The sequence below is a fragment of the Microplitis mediator genome, chromosome 1 (genome assembly GCF_029852145.1).
Source record: "Microplitis mediator isolate UGA2020A chromosome 1, iyMicMedi2.1, whole genome shotgun sequence".
Taxonomy (NCBI): Eukaryota; Metazoa; Arthropoda; class Insecta; order Hymenoptera; family Braconidae; genus Microplitis; species Microplitis mediator.
Window position 1 is genome coordinate 22110651 of NC_079969.1, and position 16628 is coordinate 22127278.

Consider the following 16628-nt stretch of genomic DNA (forward strand, 5'->3'; position numbering starts at 1 on the left):
AAACAAAGGAGAATTTGATATTTAACTAGAGTACATCAGTAATTATGTACCTCAAGATATATCTGATATGAGTACGATATATATTATAGCTGCATCAATTACATCGGATTTATACTCTCCAATACCGCATATATACTAACAGTACATAGTGTACATACTCCACATACCCCTTACTCTTCCTTCTCTTCTCTTCACAAGGGAGTAAATTTGCATGCGCGTATTCTGTGAGGCTGTTCATTTTTATACCGCAAATCAAAGCATGACTGCTTGCAACAGTTTACCTCGGAATATTAAAATCCCGTTTAAATGATTGCTTTCAATATTTTAACCTCCCAATTATTTTTATTTTACACTCACATATTTTTAATTTTCATTATTTTATTGTAAATTTTTATTTAATTATTTTTTTTTAAATTATTACAGTGCGTAGGACCTTGAAGAATGGACTGTCAGAAGAAGAGAAAAAACATATTGCAGCATACATCAAGGGCTACTGATTAAAATAATCTTTTTAAAATAAAAATAAAAAAATTACTGTGATATAATTTTTATGAATATTATTATTATAACTGCGCCATGGTGCCTCAGGCAACGCTAACGAGATTTAATAGCCAGCAAACAAACTACTCTTTAAATTTTTAAAAGATATAATAATACATATATATATTTCGCGTTACTAATTCCAAAATTACTAATATTTCTATACGCTCTTTTGACTTGAGTCACTAAGTCTAAAACCAAAAGGGCGTATAATTTTTTTTTCATTGCCAATCGTTTTGCAGAATTTTTTAATACAGTCAGACCTCGTTATAAGACTCTTACCCTCAATTTGTCAAAACTCTTTTGGAAACTTCTCGCCCCTACAACTCAATCAAAACTTCGTGCTGAACGCTATAAGACTGACGAACACCACAACTAAAACTGATATAAAATATATATATATATATATATATATATATAAATAAAAAGTGTTAACCAGGTAAATATATTAATAATTGTACTCCTAGTAAAAACAATTATTTGAATCTTTTATTTAAATTTAAACTTTGGCCCTCTTGGAATCTTAATTCTAAGAATATTTTCCCCTATAGCCTCGACCTAGTCTTATAACGAGGTCCGGTTGTAACTAAAAATTAAAAAACAATTTTTAGCTATAGAATAAATCTACAATATGATCTGCGATTAAAAAAAAAGTTCTACATCATTTTGGTTTTAACTTTAGTAACTACAGCCAAAAGGGGGTATAAAAATATATGTCCTTTTGGAATTAGTGACGCAATATATACATGTATATATATAACTAGGACAAAGCGACGAGCGAGATTCTCTCGTTGACGCAACAACTTAACGTTTATACTACTTATAATTTGTACTACTTGTACAACTACTGCTACTACTACTACTACTGCTATTTGATGCTACAATCCCAGCTATTACTACTTCTGTCTACCGTAAACGTCACTAAAGATTATGACGACTTAGCTTATAAATTTAATATATAATTTTAACGATTTAATATTCAATTTTTATTTTATATCTTTTCATTATTATTTTTTTTTATTTTTTAAATTCTCATTTAAGATTTTTATTTTTCAAATTGAAATTTTTTTGGTAATATTTTAGCTCATTTATAGATTGATATTTAGGAAAAAGAGGGGTAAAATGGGCAGCTTAAACGTTTTTTAATATTGGGTATAATTTGTTTTTTTATTAAAAAAAATATGAAGCTCTTTTATTGAATGCCATATGTAATTTGATTTTGATTTCTATATATATATGGTTTCAACATTTATATAATCGATTGCACCAAATTGAATATTTTTTGTTTGTCTACTGAAGTGACTGTGATAAATGGAGAAGAAATGAAATCAAGTGTGAGTCCGTTTATAATTTTTTTTTTCTGATCGCAAAAAAAAAAACTTTTCTTAACAATTAATCAAATAATAGTTCAAAACGGACGTTAATATAAATATATAAATAATAAATGTAATTGCTTAATTATTTTAAAAGTGTACTATGTAATTACTATTGATTTAATATAACTATAATTATAAATAATAATTATTTTTATTTAAATTATTGTACGGATGTTTAAATGTTTAACGAGTGATAAATAAATTCATCTAATATTAAATCCTTGTTTTATTTATTGCCATTATTATTGTGTCCAATTTTTTTGAAAATTAAGAATTTCAATTGTCGCAAGTGAATTTTTTTTGTCTTCAAAGAAAAATCATTTGTGTGAATATTTGAGAAAATTAATTACTGTGTATATATTTAAATTATGGTAATTAATTATGCTCACTTCCGGTAGATTTGTAAATTTTTATATTTTTAATTTGAATGCATATTTTTCTCGAATATTAATTTTATTTTAAAATGAATTAATTAATTTTTTCCAGCGTTTTCTTTTTTTTTTCAAACTAAAAATAACAACATATATATATATATATATAATTTTGCAGAAATTTAAATACACAAGTTAATTTTATTGAATTAACAACTTCCTGTATACTTTTTCCTTGACCTAAAACAGCTGAACTTCCACATTCTCAAAAAAATAAGAATCAATTTCCTGTAATTATGAACTTTATGAGAATTTAATTATTTTAATCGAAATACTTTTTACAAAATTAATTATAATTTCCTTTGAATTACCGTTGAAAATTCCCGCAGATTTTTTAATAAGACATTTATCAAAATCTTATTGAGTTATAAAATAAATATATTTTTTTTTTCTTAAGTCAACAAAAATATTTAAGTCATCTTGATTATAATTCCAAAAGTATGTGCCAAATTTATTAATTATTGTTTCAAAATTTGAACTTTTCTCACAACTTATCAAAAAAATTTTTCAATCATTATATATAAATATAGTAACACATCGACTGCTGAAAGGAACCTGTATTATCTGGTAAGTGAACAGTGACTGTGAACACGATAACTAGTTCTGTCTCGCCATAATGTGTAACGTAGTAATGGTTACTATGCTGGATTGACTCAGTCGTATGTAAAAACGACCCATTCCTATTGTAACGAGAACTAGTAATGTGCTAAGATTAATTTTTACATACTTTACGATCATTCTTGTGTACACAGAAAAAAATTTTTTGTGACCACAAGATAAGATAACTTACGGTAACAAAATTCTCCCTTAATGTACGGATAACGAAGCATTCGTTGGGATTACAATGTTTTTGTAATGCTAGCAAATTCTTTGTTGGGCCAAGCCATGGTTTATAACTGTAACAAAACTGTTGTGTTCCAATAAAAAAACTGATTTGTTAAAGTAACAGAATGAACTTGTAGCATTAACAAAAAATTTTTGTAATCATAAGCTAAGATTACTTACGGTAGCAAATGCCGGCTTAAATCACTACGTGACTGCCTGAATATTACGGCCGAATTTATAAAATATAATTTGAATTTAACTGTTTATTGTAATCTCTACTGTAAAATCAACTCTAGAATCTTTTGTTTATTTTTATTGTCATTAAAATTTAGTGAGACAAATTTCATCATTAACTCGCAAATTTATTGATTTTGATGATTGTATAATCATGAGATTCTTTAAAAAATATTTACAAACGGTCAAATTTTTTTTTATTAGTCGTCTAGTATATTTTTTTTCACTGATACCAATTTTTTTTTTTAATTTCCATTATCATAGAAGACATGGCATAGATTAAATTTTTTTTATTTTCTCTTAATTACATATATAATAGTAATAAATATATTCAGTCATATTAAGTGACAGAATAATTAAAATATTAATTTATTTAAAGAAAATGAATACGATCGTCTTTATTTCCTGCGTAATTAAAATGTAATTCAAATGATTCAGATAAATTGATTAATCTCAAAACTTAGCAATGACAAAGAGGTAAAACTATGAAAAGTTTCAACGATACCAAATTTAATAAAATTAACTGATTCCATCATGTAGATATGGCCGGAACAAAATTTTCCTTATTCTCTCAATAATATAGATTATCGTTTCTATCATTTACTTCAATGGATTAATTATTGGATTGCATCTAATTATTTTTAAATTAGACCTAATAGCGGCAGCAGATAGTAACAAAACAAAGAAAAAAATCTGGGCATCGGTTGGCCCTGCAGGCCAGCCCCTAAACTTCCCGCTGTTTTCGAACTCCAAGAGCTCGAAAACATTAGTATAAATACATTTTCGAGCTCAAAAAACCTTTGTTTCTCTTTTCTTATGAGCTTTTCAAGCTCAAAAGGGTTTCGGTTTATGTTAAAGTTTGAAAATTTGGAATCCAAAATAATGAATGCATGAGCGTTTTTATATATTTATTTACAATTATGTTCAAAATTAGCTTAAAAATAAGTATTTACGTGATACGTTGTATCTACATCGTGTAAGTATATCGTAATACCCGCGAACATGACGATTTTTGAGCAATCACTTTCAATGACTTATATAAAGAAGAACATATTAGTTTTGAGTAATTATGTTCGGTAATTATGATGTTTTTTAATGAAAAAAGCAGATATAGATTTTACATTTTTTATTCCGTCAACAATATCTCTCGAACGGATTATCTGATTGGGACGTTCTTGGGAGCAATCGAATGCTTTTATTGAGTTCTAGAGCTGATCAGATTTTGGAATTGATCGATTTGATAGATTCCGAAATATTCACGAAAAATGAAAAAAAAACGATTTTTTTCTATGCTTTCGTCGACGACATCTCTCGAACGGATTAACCGATTGGGACGATTTAGGTGGCAATAGAATGCTTACATCGAGTTCTAGAGCTGATTAGATTTTGGAATTGATCGATTTGATAGATTCCGAAATATCCACGAAAAACGAAAAAAAACGATTTTTTTCCATTCTTTCGTCGACGATATCTCTTGAACGGATTATCCGATTGAGACGGTTGAGGTGGCAATTGGCGCGTTTTATTAAGGTTTAGAGCTGATGAAATTTTGGGAATGATTGGTTTAGTCGTTTCGACGATATTTGCAAAAAACCGTTTTCTATTGTTTCTTTCGTCGACGATATCTTTCGAACGGATTATCTGATTGAGACGTTCTTGGTGGCAATCGGAAGCTATTATCGAGTTCTAGAGCTGATTAGATTTTGGAATTGATCGATCCAACAGTTTTCACAATATCCAAAAAAAACGAAAAAAAAAATTTTTTTTTTTCGTATTTCTTGAATATCTCAGAGCTTATTTGACTAAATGGTCTAAAATTTTTTTGAAAATCTAAGTTCAGAAAATATCTTTCGAATGCTGCAAGAACCATCTAAATCGGTTCATTCATTAAAAAGATATGAGAGGTTTACATCCAGACACACACACACACACACATACATACATACAGATATCGCTCTGAAAATGTCAAAGGTTCTCTGCCTAAAGGTTCCCGCTGTCTATAGGTTCCAGGATACATTGCTTAAAGGTTCCCGGATATTCCCCCTTCCGCTTTCTCGAGTGACGAATCACAATTCAGTTTTCGAGCGCTAACTTTAAATGCACGTTTATTTGAGGTTATGTTTACTGCGCAATGTGTTCGTTTTAGCGTGCGCCTCGGCGCTCGAGGGGAATGTATTGCAGGGGAAGTGCTGATGGTGGGGAGGGTACCTTCAGGCAATGGTCCTGTCCCGACGTGGAACCTTTAGACAGAGTCGACTGTAACCACTGAAAAATGTTATTACCATTTTAGATAGTTAAAATTACAATTTTTGTATAGTAGATACAATAATTAATTTCTCTCCGTGTAGGGCCTAAAAACGTCGACATCTGATGAAATTTCGATTTTCGCAAATCGGGGTGAAAACAATAACTTCCCAAATTTTTCGAAAATCGTCGATTTTCTTAGCGGGAAGTTAATAACCGAGGCCGAACGTACGTACTTTCGGCCGAGGTATAAAGAAAAATTACTATTTGAACTTTAAAAATCGTGACTGATACTCAGAAAATAGACGACACCTATTATAAAATTTACTATTTAAATGTTAAAATTCCCCATATTGACAACCGGGTTCCAGGATATTTATAAATCGTAATTTTTAAAGTTTATTTTTTTCCGTGTACGTTCTACTTCATAATATTTACTGAGATTCGGTCTAGGCGCGCTGTTGACGAGAATCTTAGTAATATTTACTAATATTTTTTTTCTGTGCTCGATTTATCGTTTATTCTCAACCATTACTGTAATTTATCTTATCGAAAAAAAAAATTAAGTATCATTGACGAAATGGAATTTTGTCTTAGTTATTTTTATGAAAAATGATCTATTATAAATTAAGACGTCACGTAAAAAACCCCGAGGAGTTTTTATTTGAGACATTAAACATCTCAATGCGTCGTTACCCAATTAACAGCAACTATAAAATGACATGAATTTAGTTTAACTGATCGTAATACATAAGCGTTCGATCTTCAGGCACTGTTCTATAATATTGTAAGTTCACCTTACTTTTATTTTTTTTATTTACTGTGTGAATTTTCATCATTTTATTTAAATGTAATATAAATTCTGTGTTTTTTTTTTTTTTTTTTTTTTTTTTTTTTTACGCACCAGCTTCAAAACATTTTGCTTTTTTTTTAAGCTCAAAAATCTGGAGAAAAGTTGACTCCATCGTAGAATCTCAAATTTTCTATATATTTTAAAGCTCACAACTAATTTTTAATTTCCCGCGAAGATAATTGACGATTTTCGAAAAATTCGGGAAGTGAATGATTCCACCCTGATTTTCGTAAATCGAAATTTCATCAGATGTCGACATTTTTAGGTCCTCTGAAACTATTTTAACTATTTTCTGAATGATGTCCGAGTGTCTGTATGTATGTATGTATGTAAATTTTTATATCTTTTTAATGAATAAACCAATTCAGATGGTTACTGCGATACTATCGATTAATGTTCAAGTTGGGTGAGCTGTAGAACTTAAAAAAATGCATCAATTGTCGCAAGAAGAATCTCAATATTTTCAGTTCCCTAACATTTCATCCGCAGACCTTAAATCCGCGACGTTGTAAATCGGTAATGAGCCCTTTTTTCAAAGGTTTTGTGTGTATGTAATTATAATAATATATTAACACACTTACGCTTGCAATGGTACTGAAAAAATTAAATGAGTAAATAAAGTAAATAAATTATTATAAAGTGGTGGATTTAATGTCGATTTCTAAGTCACATTGGCTCTAGAACTCGATAAAACACGTACCTGAAGATCGGAACGTTTTTCGCGCAACGAAAATGAAAAAAATTTATGTAATTCGACTGCAAGAAGATGACGTAAGGGGTATTTCCGAAGATTGGGATTGGTATAAGATTTTCCCCTGGTATACTTGCACTTATATGCGAAACATTTCAGAAATCTAGTCATCTAGTAGAAATTTATATTCCAATTTTTTTTTTTCGTTGCGCGAAAATGGTTCCGACCATCAAGTCCATGATAAAACGCGTTGATAGCTGTATTGAGCGTTGGAATTGGTTTATTTGTTTGAAAGATATCGATGCCAAAAAATTTCAGAAATAACAATTTTCCCTAAATACGTACAATATAATGTATGAAATGTTTAAAAAATTATACCAGATCCTCACCTTCACCGTCACTTTTAATCACTGCATAATTTATAACTGTCATCTCGTAAGTATAGATTCCATCGTCAACAATACATTAGAGATATTACTGTTCTCTAAACTTTTTTCGGATATTTCATATTTCGGGGTTACGATCTAATTCAAAACTCCTTTCACTTTATTTCAGGGTGATTTAAATTCAGTTCTGCCCAAATCTATAGATTCTGACCCAATCGTATATTGTAAAGTGAGCGAATGCGCAAAAAGGATCTGGTTTAGGTGTGATGGAATTTTAACAATTAAAAATTACACAGATTTTATCAATAAACAATTAGTTTATTTATTTACACTTTATACAGTTAAATATGGTGAGAATTAACATTAGATAGCGAATGCGACAAGATAGATAAGCGATAGCGAATGCGACAAGTAAAGCGGTTAAAAACGCGTGGTGGTTAGTAAGACTGCACGATGTAGATTAGCAACTGAGACGGCGTCTTCCTCCTTCGTTGCTGCTCAGTGATGACGTGGCAGCATGGCTGCAGTAACGAATTTTTCCATTGGCTTAAAAGCGCGCCAACAGGAAATAGTTAGCCGCCAATTTCTCTGATTGGCCGGTTGGTATAGCGGGTTCTCATGTCGCCGTGACACGGTCATGAGCAAGAAATAGTATGTGTCGGGCCCAAATAGCGAGTGACTCGGCATTATACTGACATTCAAGTCAGTAGCGAGTTCGGCTACTCCCGATCGTAGCGGAAATGCGCGAAGCTTTTCAAATTGCCTAAGCTCGTGACTGAACATATATATACGTTTTTTTTTTTGAGAATAATTATATAGACGAAAATTGAAAATTTCATGTTATTAACTATTTGAGATTTTTTTAGTTATCGTAGTTAAATGCAATGCATAACTTTTTTTAAGCTTGAAAAGCTTAAAAAAAAACAAGGGCATCCAAGAGTATTGTTGAGCTCAAAGAGCTTAAAGTTTTGGGGCTGGCCCGGGGGAGCGGGAAATTTTGAGGCTGGCCCGAAATGTCAACCGTTGTCCCGATTTTTTTTTCTGTTAAAATCATAAGGTCTAATTTTCTTTAAAAGCAATCAGTTTTTCAATTTTTTTTATCAAACTTACTCTTCACTAAATTGAGCAATTTAGAAAGTTATATATGCAATTAAACGGATTTATGAAGATATGAATACGGTTTAACTGAGTGATTGTTTAGATCAGGCATTTTTAAGACATTTGATAAACAATAACGGTTCCGAATATAACAAAATTTACCCGTCGCGATCAAGTTTGATCTGTGATTGTTAGATGGCTCTATGGAGCTAATTAAATGTTACTGGAATTTTTTTGGCTAGATTGGGAATTCCCAAGGCCTATTGTGCCTTTTATATACATTATCAATAAAAAAAAACAAAAAAAATTGAATTTTCAAAAAATATTTTAATTATCAGTCCGCCTGTTTGACAACTGCCTTACAAAATCCGAACAATTAGAAGATTTTTATTTAGAAGTATTGCAAAATAAAAATATTTTTTATTTTTTCAAATGGGTATAATTATACAAATGTACATAAAATTTAATTTTAGGTTCATTAATAAATTATGACCGAAGTAATTTTTCTCTGTGCAGTTCTTGGAGTTCTGTTGCAAGGGGTAATTATTAATTAAATTTTAAAAAAAATTCTATATATTATTAAAACTTATAAAATTTTGAAGGTTCATTTATCTGAAGCTGAAATAAATAATGTTAAAGCGAAACATGTTACAGCACGTTTTGGCGATGATATTATGTCATGGCTTACTCTTGATGAGGGAGTTTTAGCAACGGAAAATACTCCTGTGTATGGTTTAGTAGAAGAGCCAAAAGTTTCTGTGAACCAACCTGGATATCAAATTATTGAGCATAAAGACGTAAGTAATTGGTAAACAATTAACAAATAAATTGGATTGATGATCAATGATTCATATTAATATCAATTTTTAATTTATTTAATGTAGGCCATGAAAAATATTATTGCATACTGGCGTAAAAACAAACCTGATGCATTTACTACACCCAGTAATAATAAAGCTCCCAAAGCTAATCAAGAACAGGTAATTATATATATATATATATATATATATATATATATATATATATATATATATATATATATATATCCACTAGACCGGTTCAAAAAAATCGACTATTTTTTTTTTCAAAACTCGCAGTGAAAACTAAAAAAATAGTGTTCTGATCGATTTTAAGAGCTTGGCATTAAATGAATTAAAATGAAAATAACTAGAAAACAATGCAGAATTTGAAAAAAATTTATCAATGATAATTTGTAGAAAATAAAATCGTCTACAAAAATGATTTACTGACATTTTATAATAAGTATGATAGTTTTGCCGGAAAAGTAAAAAGATATCAAAATTTACTCTTACTTGACTTCGAGCTCCAATAACTTTTGAACAGATGGATTTGTCGAAAAATGATAAGAGACTTTTTTTGTAGAGCGTTAAATTCCCTACAAAAATATATGCTGGGCTTATTCGTACAATCAGCCATTGCCGAGGTGAAAAATTCCAAACTAAAAAAGTTTTTTTTTCCATGTTATTTAAACGTAAAATAGAAATATACGATGAGCGACCTTTCAAAATTGATATTAAGAGCTCCCGTTTTTACAGGCTTCTTTTTTCATGACTAGGAAGATATTTCACTGCGGGTTTTAAAAAAAAAAAAATAGTCGATTTTTTTGAACCGGTCTAATATACACATATTAGGATGTGTCGAAAGACAACATTATTTTTGGGCACTACCAGAAATTGATAATATGGGAGCGTGGGGCAAAATAGGCCCCTTAAGAAATGAGCGCTTATATGTAATATAAATGTCAGCCCAAGCTCTTAAAAAATAGTGTTCTGATTGATTTTAAGAGCTTGACATTAAAATGGAAATAACTAGAAAATTATACGTAATCAGAGAAAACTTTATCGTAGATAATTTGTAGGAAATAAAATTGTCTACAAAAAAGACCTTATGTTATTTTATGATAAGTCTAATAGTTTCGCTTGAAAAGTAAAAAGATCTCGAAATTTACTATAACTCGACTTGAGCTCTACTGACTTTTGAACAGATGGATTTATCGAAAAATGAAAAGAGACATTTTTTGTAGAGCGTTGAATTTCCTACCAAAATATATCCTGGGCTTATACGTACAATGAGCTATTGCCGAGATAAAAAATTTCAATCTAAACAAATTATTTTTTTCCCGTGTTATTTAAATGGGAAATAAAAAATTGCAATGAGCTACCTTAACTCTAAAACTTAAACTCAAGAGTTGATCGTCTGATAGAATTTTTGTTTTGTCATATACTATCGATTTCTGGTGGTGCCCAAAAAAAAAAAATCTGTCTATCGGTTGACTCTGCGGGCCAGCCCCAAAACTTCCCGCTGTTTTCGAGCTCTTCGAGCTCAATAACATTGTTGTGAATACATTTTCGAGTTCTTCGAGCTCTAAAATACTTTTGTATCCCATTGTTTTCGAAAAAAACCGTTTTTAGCATTCCTTTCTCCCACGATATCTCACGAACGAATTGACCGATTTCGATGGTTGAGGCGGTAATCGACGTGTTTAATTGAGTTCTAGAGCTGATCAAATTTTGAAATCGTTTGGTTAAGTCGTTTCAAAGATATTCGCAAAAAACCATTTTTTATCATTTCTTTCTCCCACGATAACTCTCTAACGAATTAACCGATTGAGATGGTTGAGGTGGCATTCAACGCGGCTTATTAAGGTCTAGAGCTGATCAGATTTTGAAGTCGATCGATCAATTCGTTTCTGAGAAATCAACAAAAAACTAAAAAAAAAAAAATTTTTTCCGTAATTCGCCAATATTTTCGAGTCTAACAAAAAATATTTATACCTACAATGCGAAATCTATAAAAAAAAAATTTGTTTTTTTAATTTTTAACAAAACGTTTATACTAATTAGTTGTTCCGATACAAACAATCGTAAATTTGAATTATTCCCACACTCTCAACATTAACTCGTCAATTTATCATCAACATTTTCTTAACGCTCTTTCGGTCTTTCTCCTTATGCAAATAAACAACCGTAATATTTTGTAGGATTTTCAAGTACAATGCAATTTTGATTGAAATTCTTGATTTTAAATTATTTAGAGCACTGTAGTTAAAAATAAAATTCCTGGAGAACCTGCTCGACCCAAAAATGTGACGGAAATAAACGAGGAAATTTCCCAAATGCTGAAGATGAACCATTGGAAATCAAATATAAAATGTCGTAAGTTGTTAATATGATTTAACAATAAATCATAATATAATAATTATCAATAATTTAACTTGGCAGAAATAATTCGGACTACATCAAAGCCATATCCCAGTATAGTATATCCTGAGATTTTTGTAATTGTCGACAATGCGCTATTCAAAAAATTGGGCAGCAATGTGCGTGATGTTGTCACACATGTTTTAGCATATTGGAACGGCGTAGACATGTTGTTTCGTAATCTCGAGAGTCCAAAGTTTCGATTCAATATTAAAGCAATTCTTATAGTTGAGGTAATAATTTTTTAAAAATAAATTCAGTTTGAACCATCCCAATAACATAAAAATAAGCATAAGTTTAGCAAATATTTTTTGTTTCTTCATCCATAAAATATTTTTATGTAACTTATGCTGAAGAATACGCCGCTAATTGACTAAAGTTATTCTCATAAAATTTTATATTAAAATACAATCTTTTCTGATCGACCAAAAGTGTGATTCAATGTACAATGAATCACTCATTTTTATGTGAAACCATTGAATTTGAGTGAAATGTAATAATGAAAAGGTAATTAATCCAAAACATCTCGTCGCGCAGCAAATCTTATGGATTTTTTTTTTAAATAATTTTATTAACTATTGGATACATGCTTTTTACTGTAATCTTTAATAAAAATATATTTGAACAGGTCCCAACCAGTTTTCCAAAATTAGAATACATTCCAGAACGTATACATCCTGATCAAGTAATATTGATACTTGGCAGATGGTTGTACCGGTACCAAAGAGCATTTCCAATTGATAGTTACGATATCGCTGTTTTAATGACATCGTAAGTTTATCACAATCATAAACTTTTTAACTTTCAATCTATAATATTTTTTTCCCAAAATGATTCTATCAGTTAAATAGTTCACTTAAGAATAGAATATAATTTTTTTGTTGTTCGTATTGAAGCAATATGTTGTATGCAAGCGAAACCAGATGGAGATATACTGGTAAATCATATTTAGGAGGGGCATGTAAAACTTTACACGAATTAGAACTCGTTGCCAAGACAATATCTGTTGGGGAAACTCATCTATTTTTGACTATTCCTTACATGGCTCATCAACTAGGATATTCGTACGTATAATACTGCATCGTAATAAATATTTTGAAAGTATTTCATTGTTTTCAAGGACACACTAAAAAGTATTAGTAGGATAAAAAGAGTCCTGTTAAAATTTGAACCCTTAATATTAATATTAAGTACTCCCTGATTGCGATCTTAAAATTTTCATATATCTTTATTCGCTCAGTTGGAAATTTGATTTAAGAAAAATATTTACACATGTTAAACTTCAGGCTTGGAGCTTTCAATTATGAACTCGATGAGGAATGCCCGTGGCAATATGAAACGGAATGGTCACAGTGCAATTTGGATGGTTTAACTCAATCATTTGCGTAATTAAATTTTTTTTTATTATTATTTAGTTTCATAAAAAAAAGTACACTTTAAGAAATCGGGAGTGAATTCGGAGTGATAACGGATTTTATTAAAATCCGAATTTACTCTGTCTCTCGGAGTTACGTAGCTTTTGAAAAATCCAATTCGCAAATAGAGTAAATAGGGAGTTTGTTTTTCCAGCAGAATGATTTCGGAGTGTTCTGGATTTTGTTTCAATCCGCGTTCACTCCGAACCGGAGTTTCAATATAAAAATAAACTCCCCTTCGAAGTTTATTTTACTCCAAGGAGATTAAATAAATACACAGTCATCCGCTCCGCATTTACTCCGGATTTGCTCCGCGTTCACTCTGCAAATTTTTCAGAGTGTACTTATAGTGATAATTACTGATTTATTTAAAAATTAGCCTATTGGTTGATAGAATACCAAATTTGACACTTAATTTATTATGTTACAGTACGGATAATCTTAGCTGTTTATACAACGAAATTCAAGAGCAAGGTACCGCAATTCCGAGATTATTACCTGGAAAATTGTTCGAACCAAAAAAAAATTGTGATGACCTACAATCGAACACAACTTTCATAAAGTACGAGGATAATTGCACAAAATTCAATTGTTGGCATCAGCCAAGGAGTGATGGCAGTCAATCCGGAGTAGAGTATAATCATGGGCTTTTTGATGGGACTAGTTGTGGTCAAGGTAAAATTTGTCTCCTTGGAAAATGTGTGCAAGAAAATCTCATGAATTAATCAAGTACTTGAAATTTTCAATACAAAATACACGACATTATCAACGAAATAAAAAAATTGTAAATCATTATTATTTTATAAAATGGATTGGTTTAAATTAATGACAGTGTTTTGAAACGTACTTAATGATGACTTAATAAAATCTTTTTAAAAATCATTCACAGATAATTGATTTTTCAACACACTTATTTAATAGGTTTTGAAATTAATACAAAGCAGATGTTGAATAAAACTGCTGACCAGAATTACCCCGTGATATCCGCACGCTGAGAAAAATTTAAAAAAAATTTCGCCCTCTATGGAGCAAGTAGGGAGTTTATTTTTTCAGTGGAGTTAAAATAAACTCCACAATGGAGTGAATTTCACTCCGAGGGGATTCAATGAATAGAAAATCATCTGCTCCACATTCACCCTGGATTTAGTCCGCATTCAATTCACAAATCTTTTACAGTCTATTGCCGTTTTGTATAATTAAAAAAAATTCTGCGGGCCAATTTTGGTTCTTACAATTTTTATTTATTAAAAATTTTTAAAGCCTCGTTTTGCCTCCCCCGTCTTATCCTATAGTAATAATAATAAATATCCCAGAAAGGAAAGTACGACGGGCCTAGGCTAGGACCAAGTATGCAGAGCCTTGGGCCAAGCTTGTAAGCCAGCCTTGGTAGAACTCTGGAATGACAACACAGGACCAGTCCTGGTTACTAATTAAAAAAAAAATTTTATTATTATTAACATTAAACTATCTAAGGGACAGAGCTGGGCTCTGGCGCGAACTGCCGTCCTTCTGATTGCTGAGTTCGAACGGTAGCTACTGGACGAACCTACTAATGTTGAACTGATACATTTATATGATCTACCATAGATTAAACCATAGGTATAGCCAAGCTTGGGAAATCCTACCTTGGCCCAAGTCTGCGTTGCCATTGGACGGCCAAGGCAGGGGCACCCAGTCTTGGTCCAAGCCTGGGTAATCGTCACGGCCAGGACTGAGTTTCCAATCATGGGCCAATATAGGTGTGCCAAAGCTAGGTTCCCCAGTGCTGGGCCAAGTAGGGCCCCGTCGTTCAATTCTGGCAGCTCCTGCATGGGATCTCATATATTTTCAACAATTGCTATTGGTCTCTATCGTGTCAATATTTTTATACTGTAAAAAATTTGCGCAGTGAACGCAGATTAAATTCGGAGTGAATGCGGATTTAAATGAAATCCGAACCACTCTGAAATCACTCTCCTGAAAAGACAAACTCCAAATTCACTCCGTATGCAGAGTGATTTTCTTAAAAACTCCGAAACTCCGAGTAATCCGTAATCACTTCGAATTCACTCCCGATTTTGTACAGTGTAATTTTATTACACCCGGAAAAAATCATCAGGCTTGATCATGCTTGATCATCTATGAATCATGCATGATCGTGCATGACTCATACATGATTTAGGTATGGTCATGCATGATCCAGGCATGACTTTACACGATAATGCAAAGACATGTTCAATCATGCGTGACCATGCATGACAAGGCAAGAATAGTCATGCATGATCCATGCAATATCATGCATGACCAGGCTTAATCATGAATGATCATGCCTGAATTTGCATGATTCATGCAAAGACATGCATGCCCATGCAAATCTATGTTCAATTGTACATGGTCATGCATGACGAGGAAAGAATAATTACACATGATTTATGCAACGTCATACATGACCAAATTCAGTCATGAATGATCATTCATGACACTGCACGAATTATGCAACGTCATGCATAAAGACCCGTTACGGGTTAAATTTCAATAACCCTTTCAGCCAGTAAACATTAACTATACATCAATACTAACAAAATAAGTTAATTTAAAATTTTACCCTTTATTAAAAAAGTAAATTTGTCAATATTAATGTCATGACCCTAATTAAAAACTCCGATTGAGACCAATGAATTCCGATTGAAAGTCTATCGGATTTCAATCGGATTCAATCAGGATTCAGCGGTTTCAGTCGCAGTTTTTAATCAGGGGGTGACTAAACAATGATGACTAAACTGATACAGACAAATACGACATACTAGTACAGCTACAAACTATATTCCAAAAATGAGTTGTATATTATTGAGATGCTATCTTCATGCGATAATGAAAAAGAAATTAACTATATGTGTCATCAAAATATTTGTAAGATGATTAATCAAAAATAAAAAAATGGAAGATAAGAAAACGACGCGAACGCACAGAGGGCGCTAAATTTGAAATCTTTTTGTAATAAAATATACAATTACTTCACGCCATTTTTTATTCAATAGGTCCCTAGTGCAGCATTAAAAATAAATTATAGACCCGATCACTAAGAATCGATTCTTGATCGATTTTGATAACTGGGAGTCGAGTCTAAATAATCGAGTTTTTGACCACAAAATCGATTCTCGGGTAGAATCGGAATCGATTTTACCATCCCTAGTATGAGCTGTTTGCGTGTCTTCCTTTCATGTGAACGGGCTCTGACGGGTTTACTCCTGGAAATTTTATTATTTGTACTTAACTTTTGTAATTAAGTTTAAATAAATGAATGAATAAATAAAATAAATAAACACAGAAAAAAA

At 31.2% G+C, this 16628-nt stretch overlaps 2 protein-coding genes across 7 annotated transcripts in view; both read left to right on the top strand.

Moving 5' to 3' along the window:
- LOC130664063 (FH1/FH2 domain-containing protein 3) overlaps positions 1–2128 on the top strand; it is a 179971-nt gene extending 177843 nt beyond the window's left edge. For all 6 annotated transcript variants that reach the window (XR_008989292.1, XR_008989293.1, XR_008989295.1 and 3 more), the window contains one exon: positions 424–2128. Coding sequence is in view for 3 of the 6 variants with exons in the window: in XM_057463758.1 (XP_057319741.1) it covers positions 424–497 (74 nt within the window). In the remaining 3 variants the exon portion in view is untranslated. The remainder of the gene's footprint in view (positions 1–423) is intronic.
- Positions 2129–9166: 7038 nt separating this feature from the next.
- Positions 9167–14086, top strand: LOC130673403 (A disintegrin and metalloproteinase with thrombospondin motifs like). The gene is made up of 9 exons (XM_057478393.1): positions 9167–9217; positions 9281–9475; positions 9563–9658; positions 11734–11854; positions 11921–12132; positions 12528–12670; positions 12796–12963; positions 13186–13284; positions 13745–14086. The coding sequence occupies exons 1-9, from the start codon at positions 9167–9169 to the stop codon at positions 14037–14039; spliced, it is 1380 nt and encodes a 459-aa protein (XP_057334376.1). The 3' UTR covers positions 14040–14086.
- The last annotated feature ends 2542 nt before the right edge of the window (positions 14087–16628 follow it).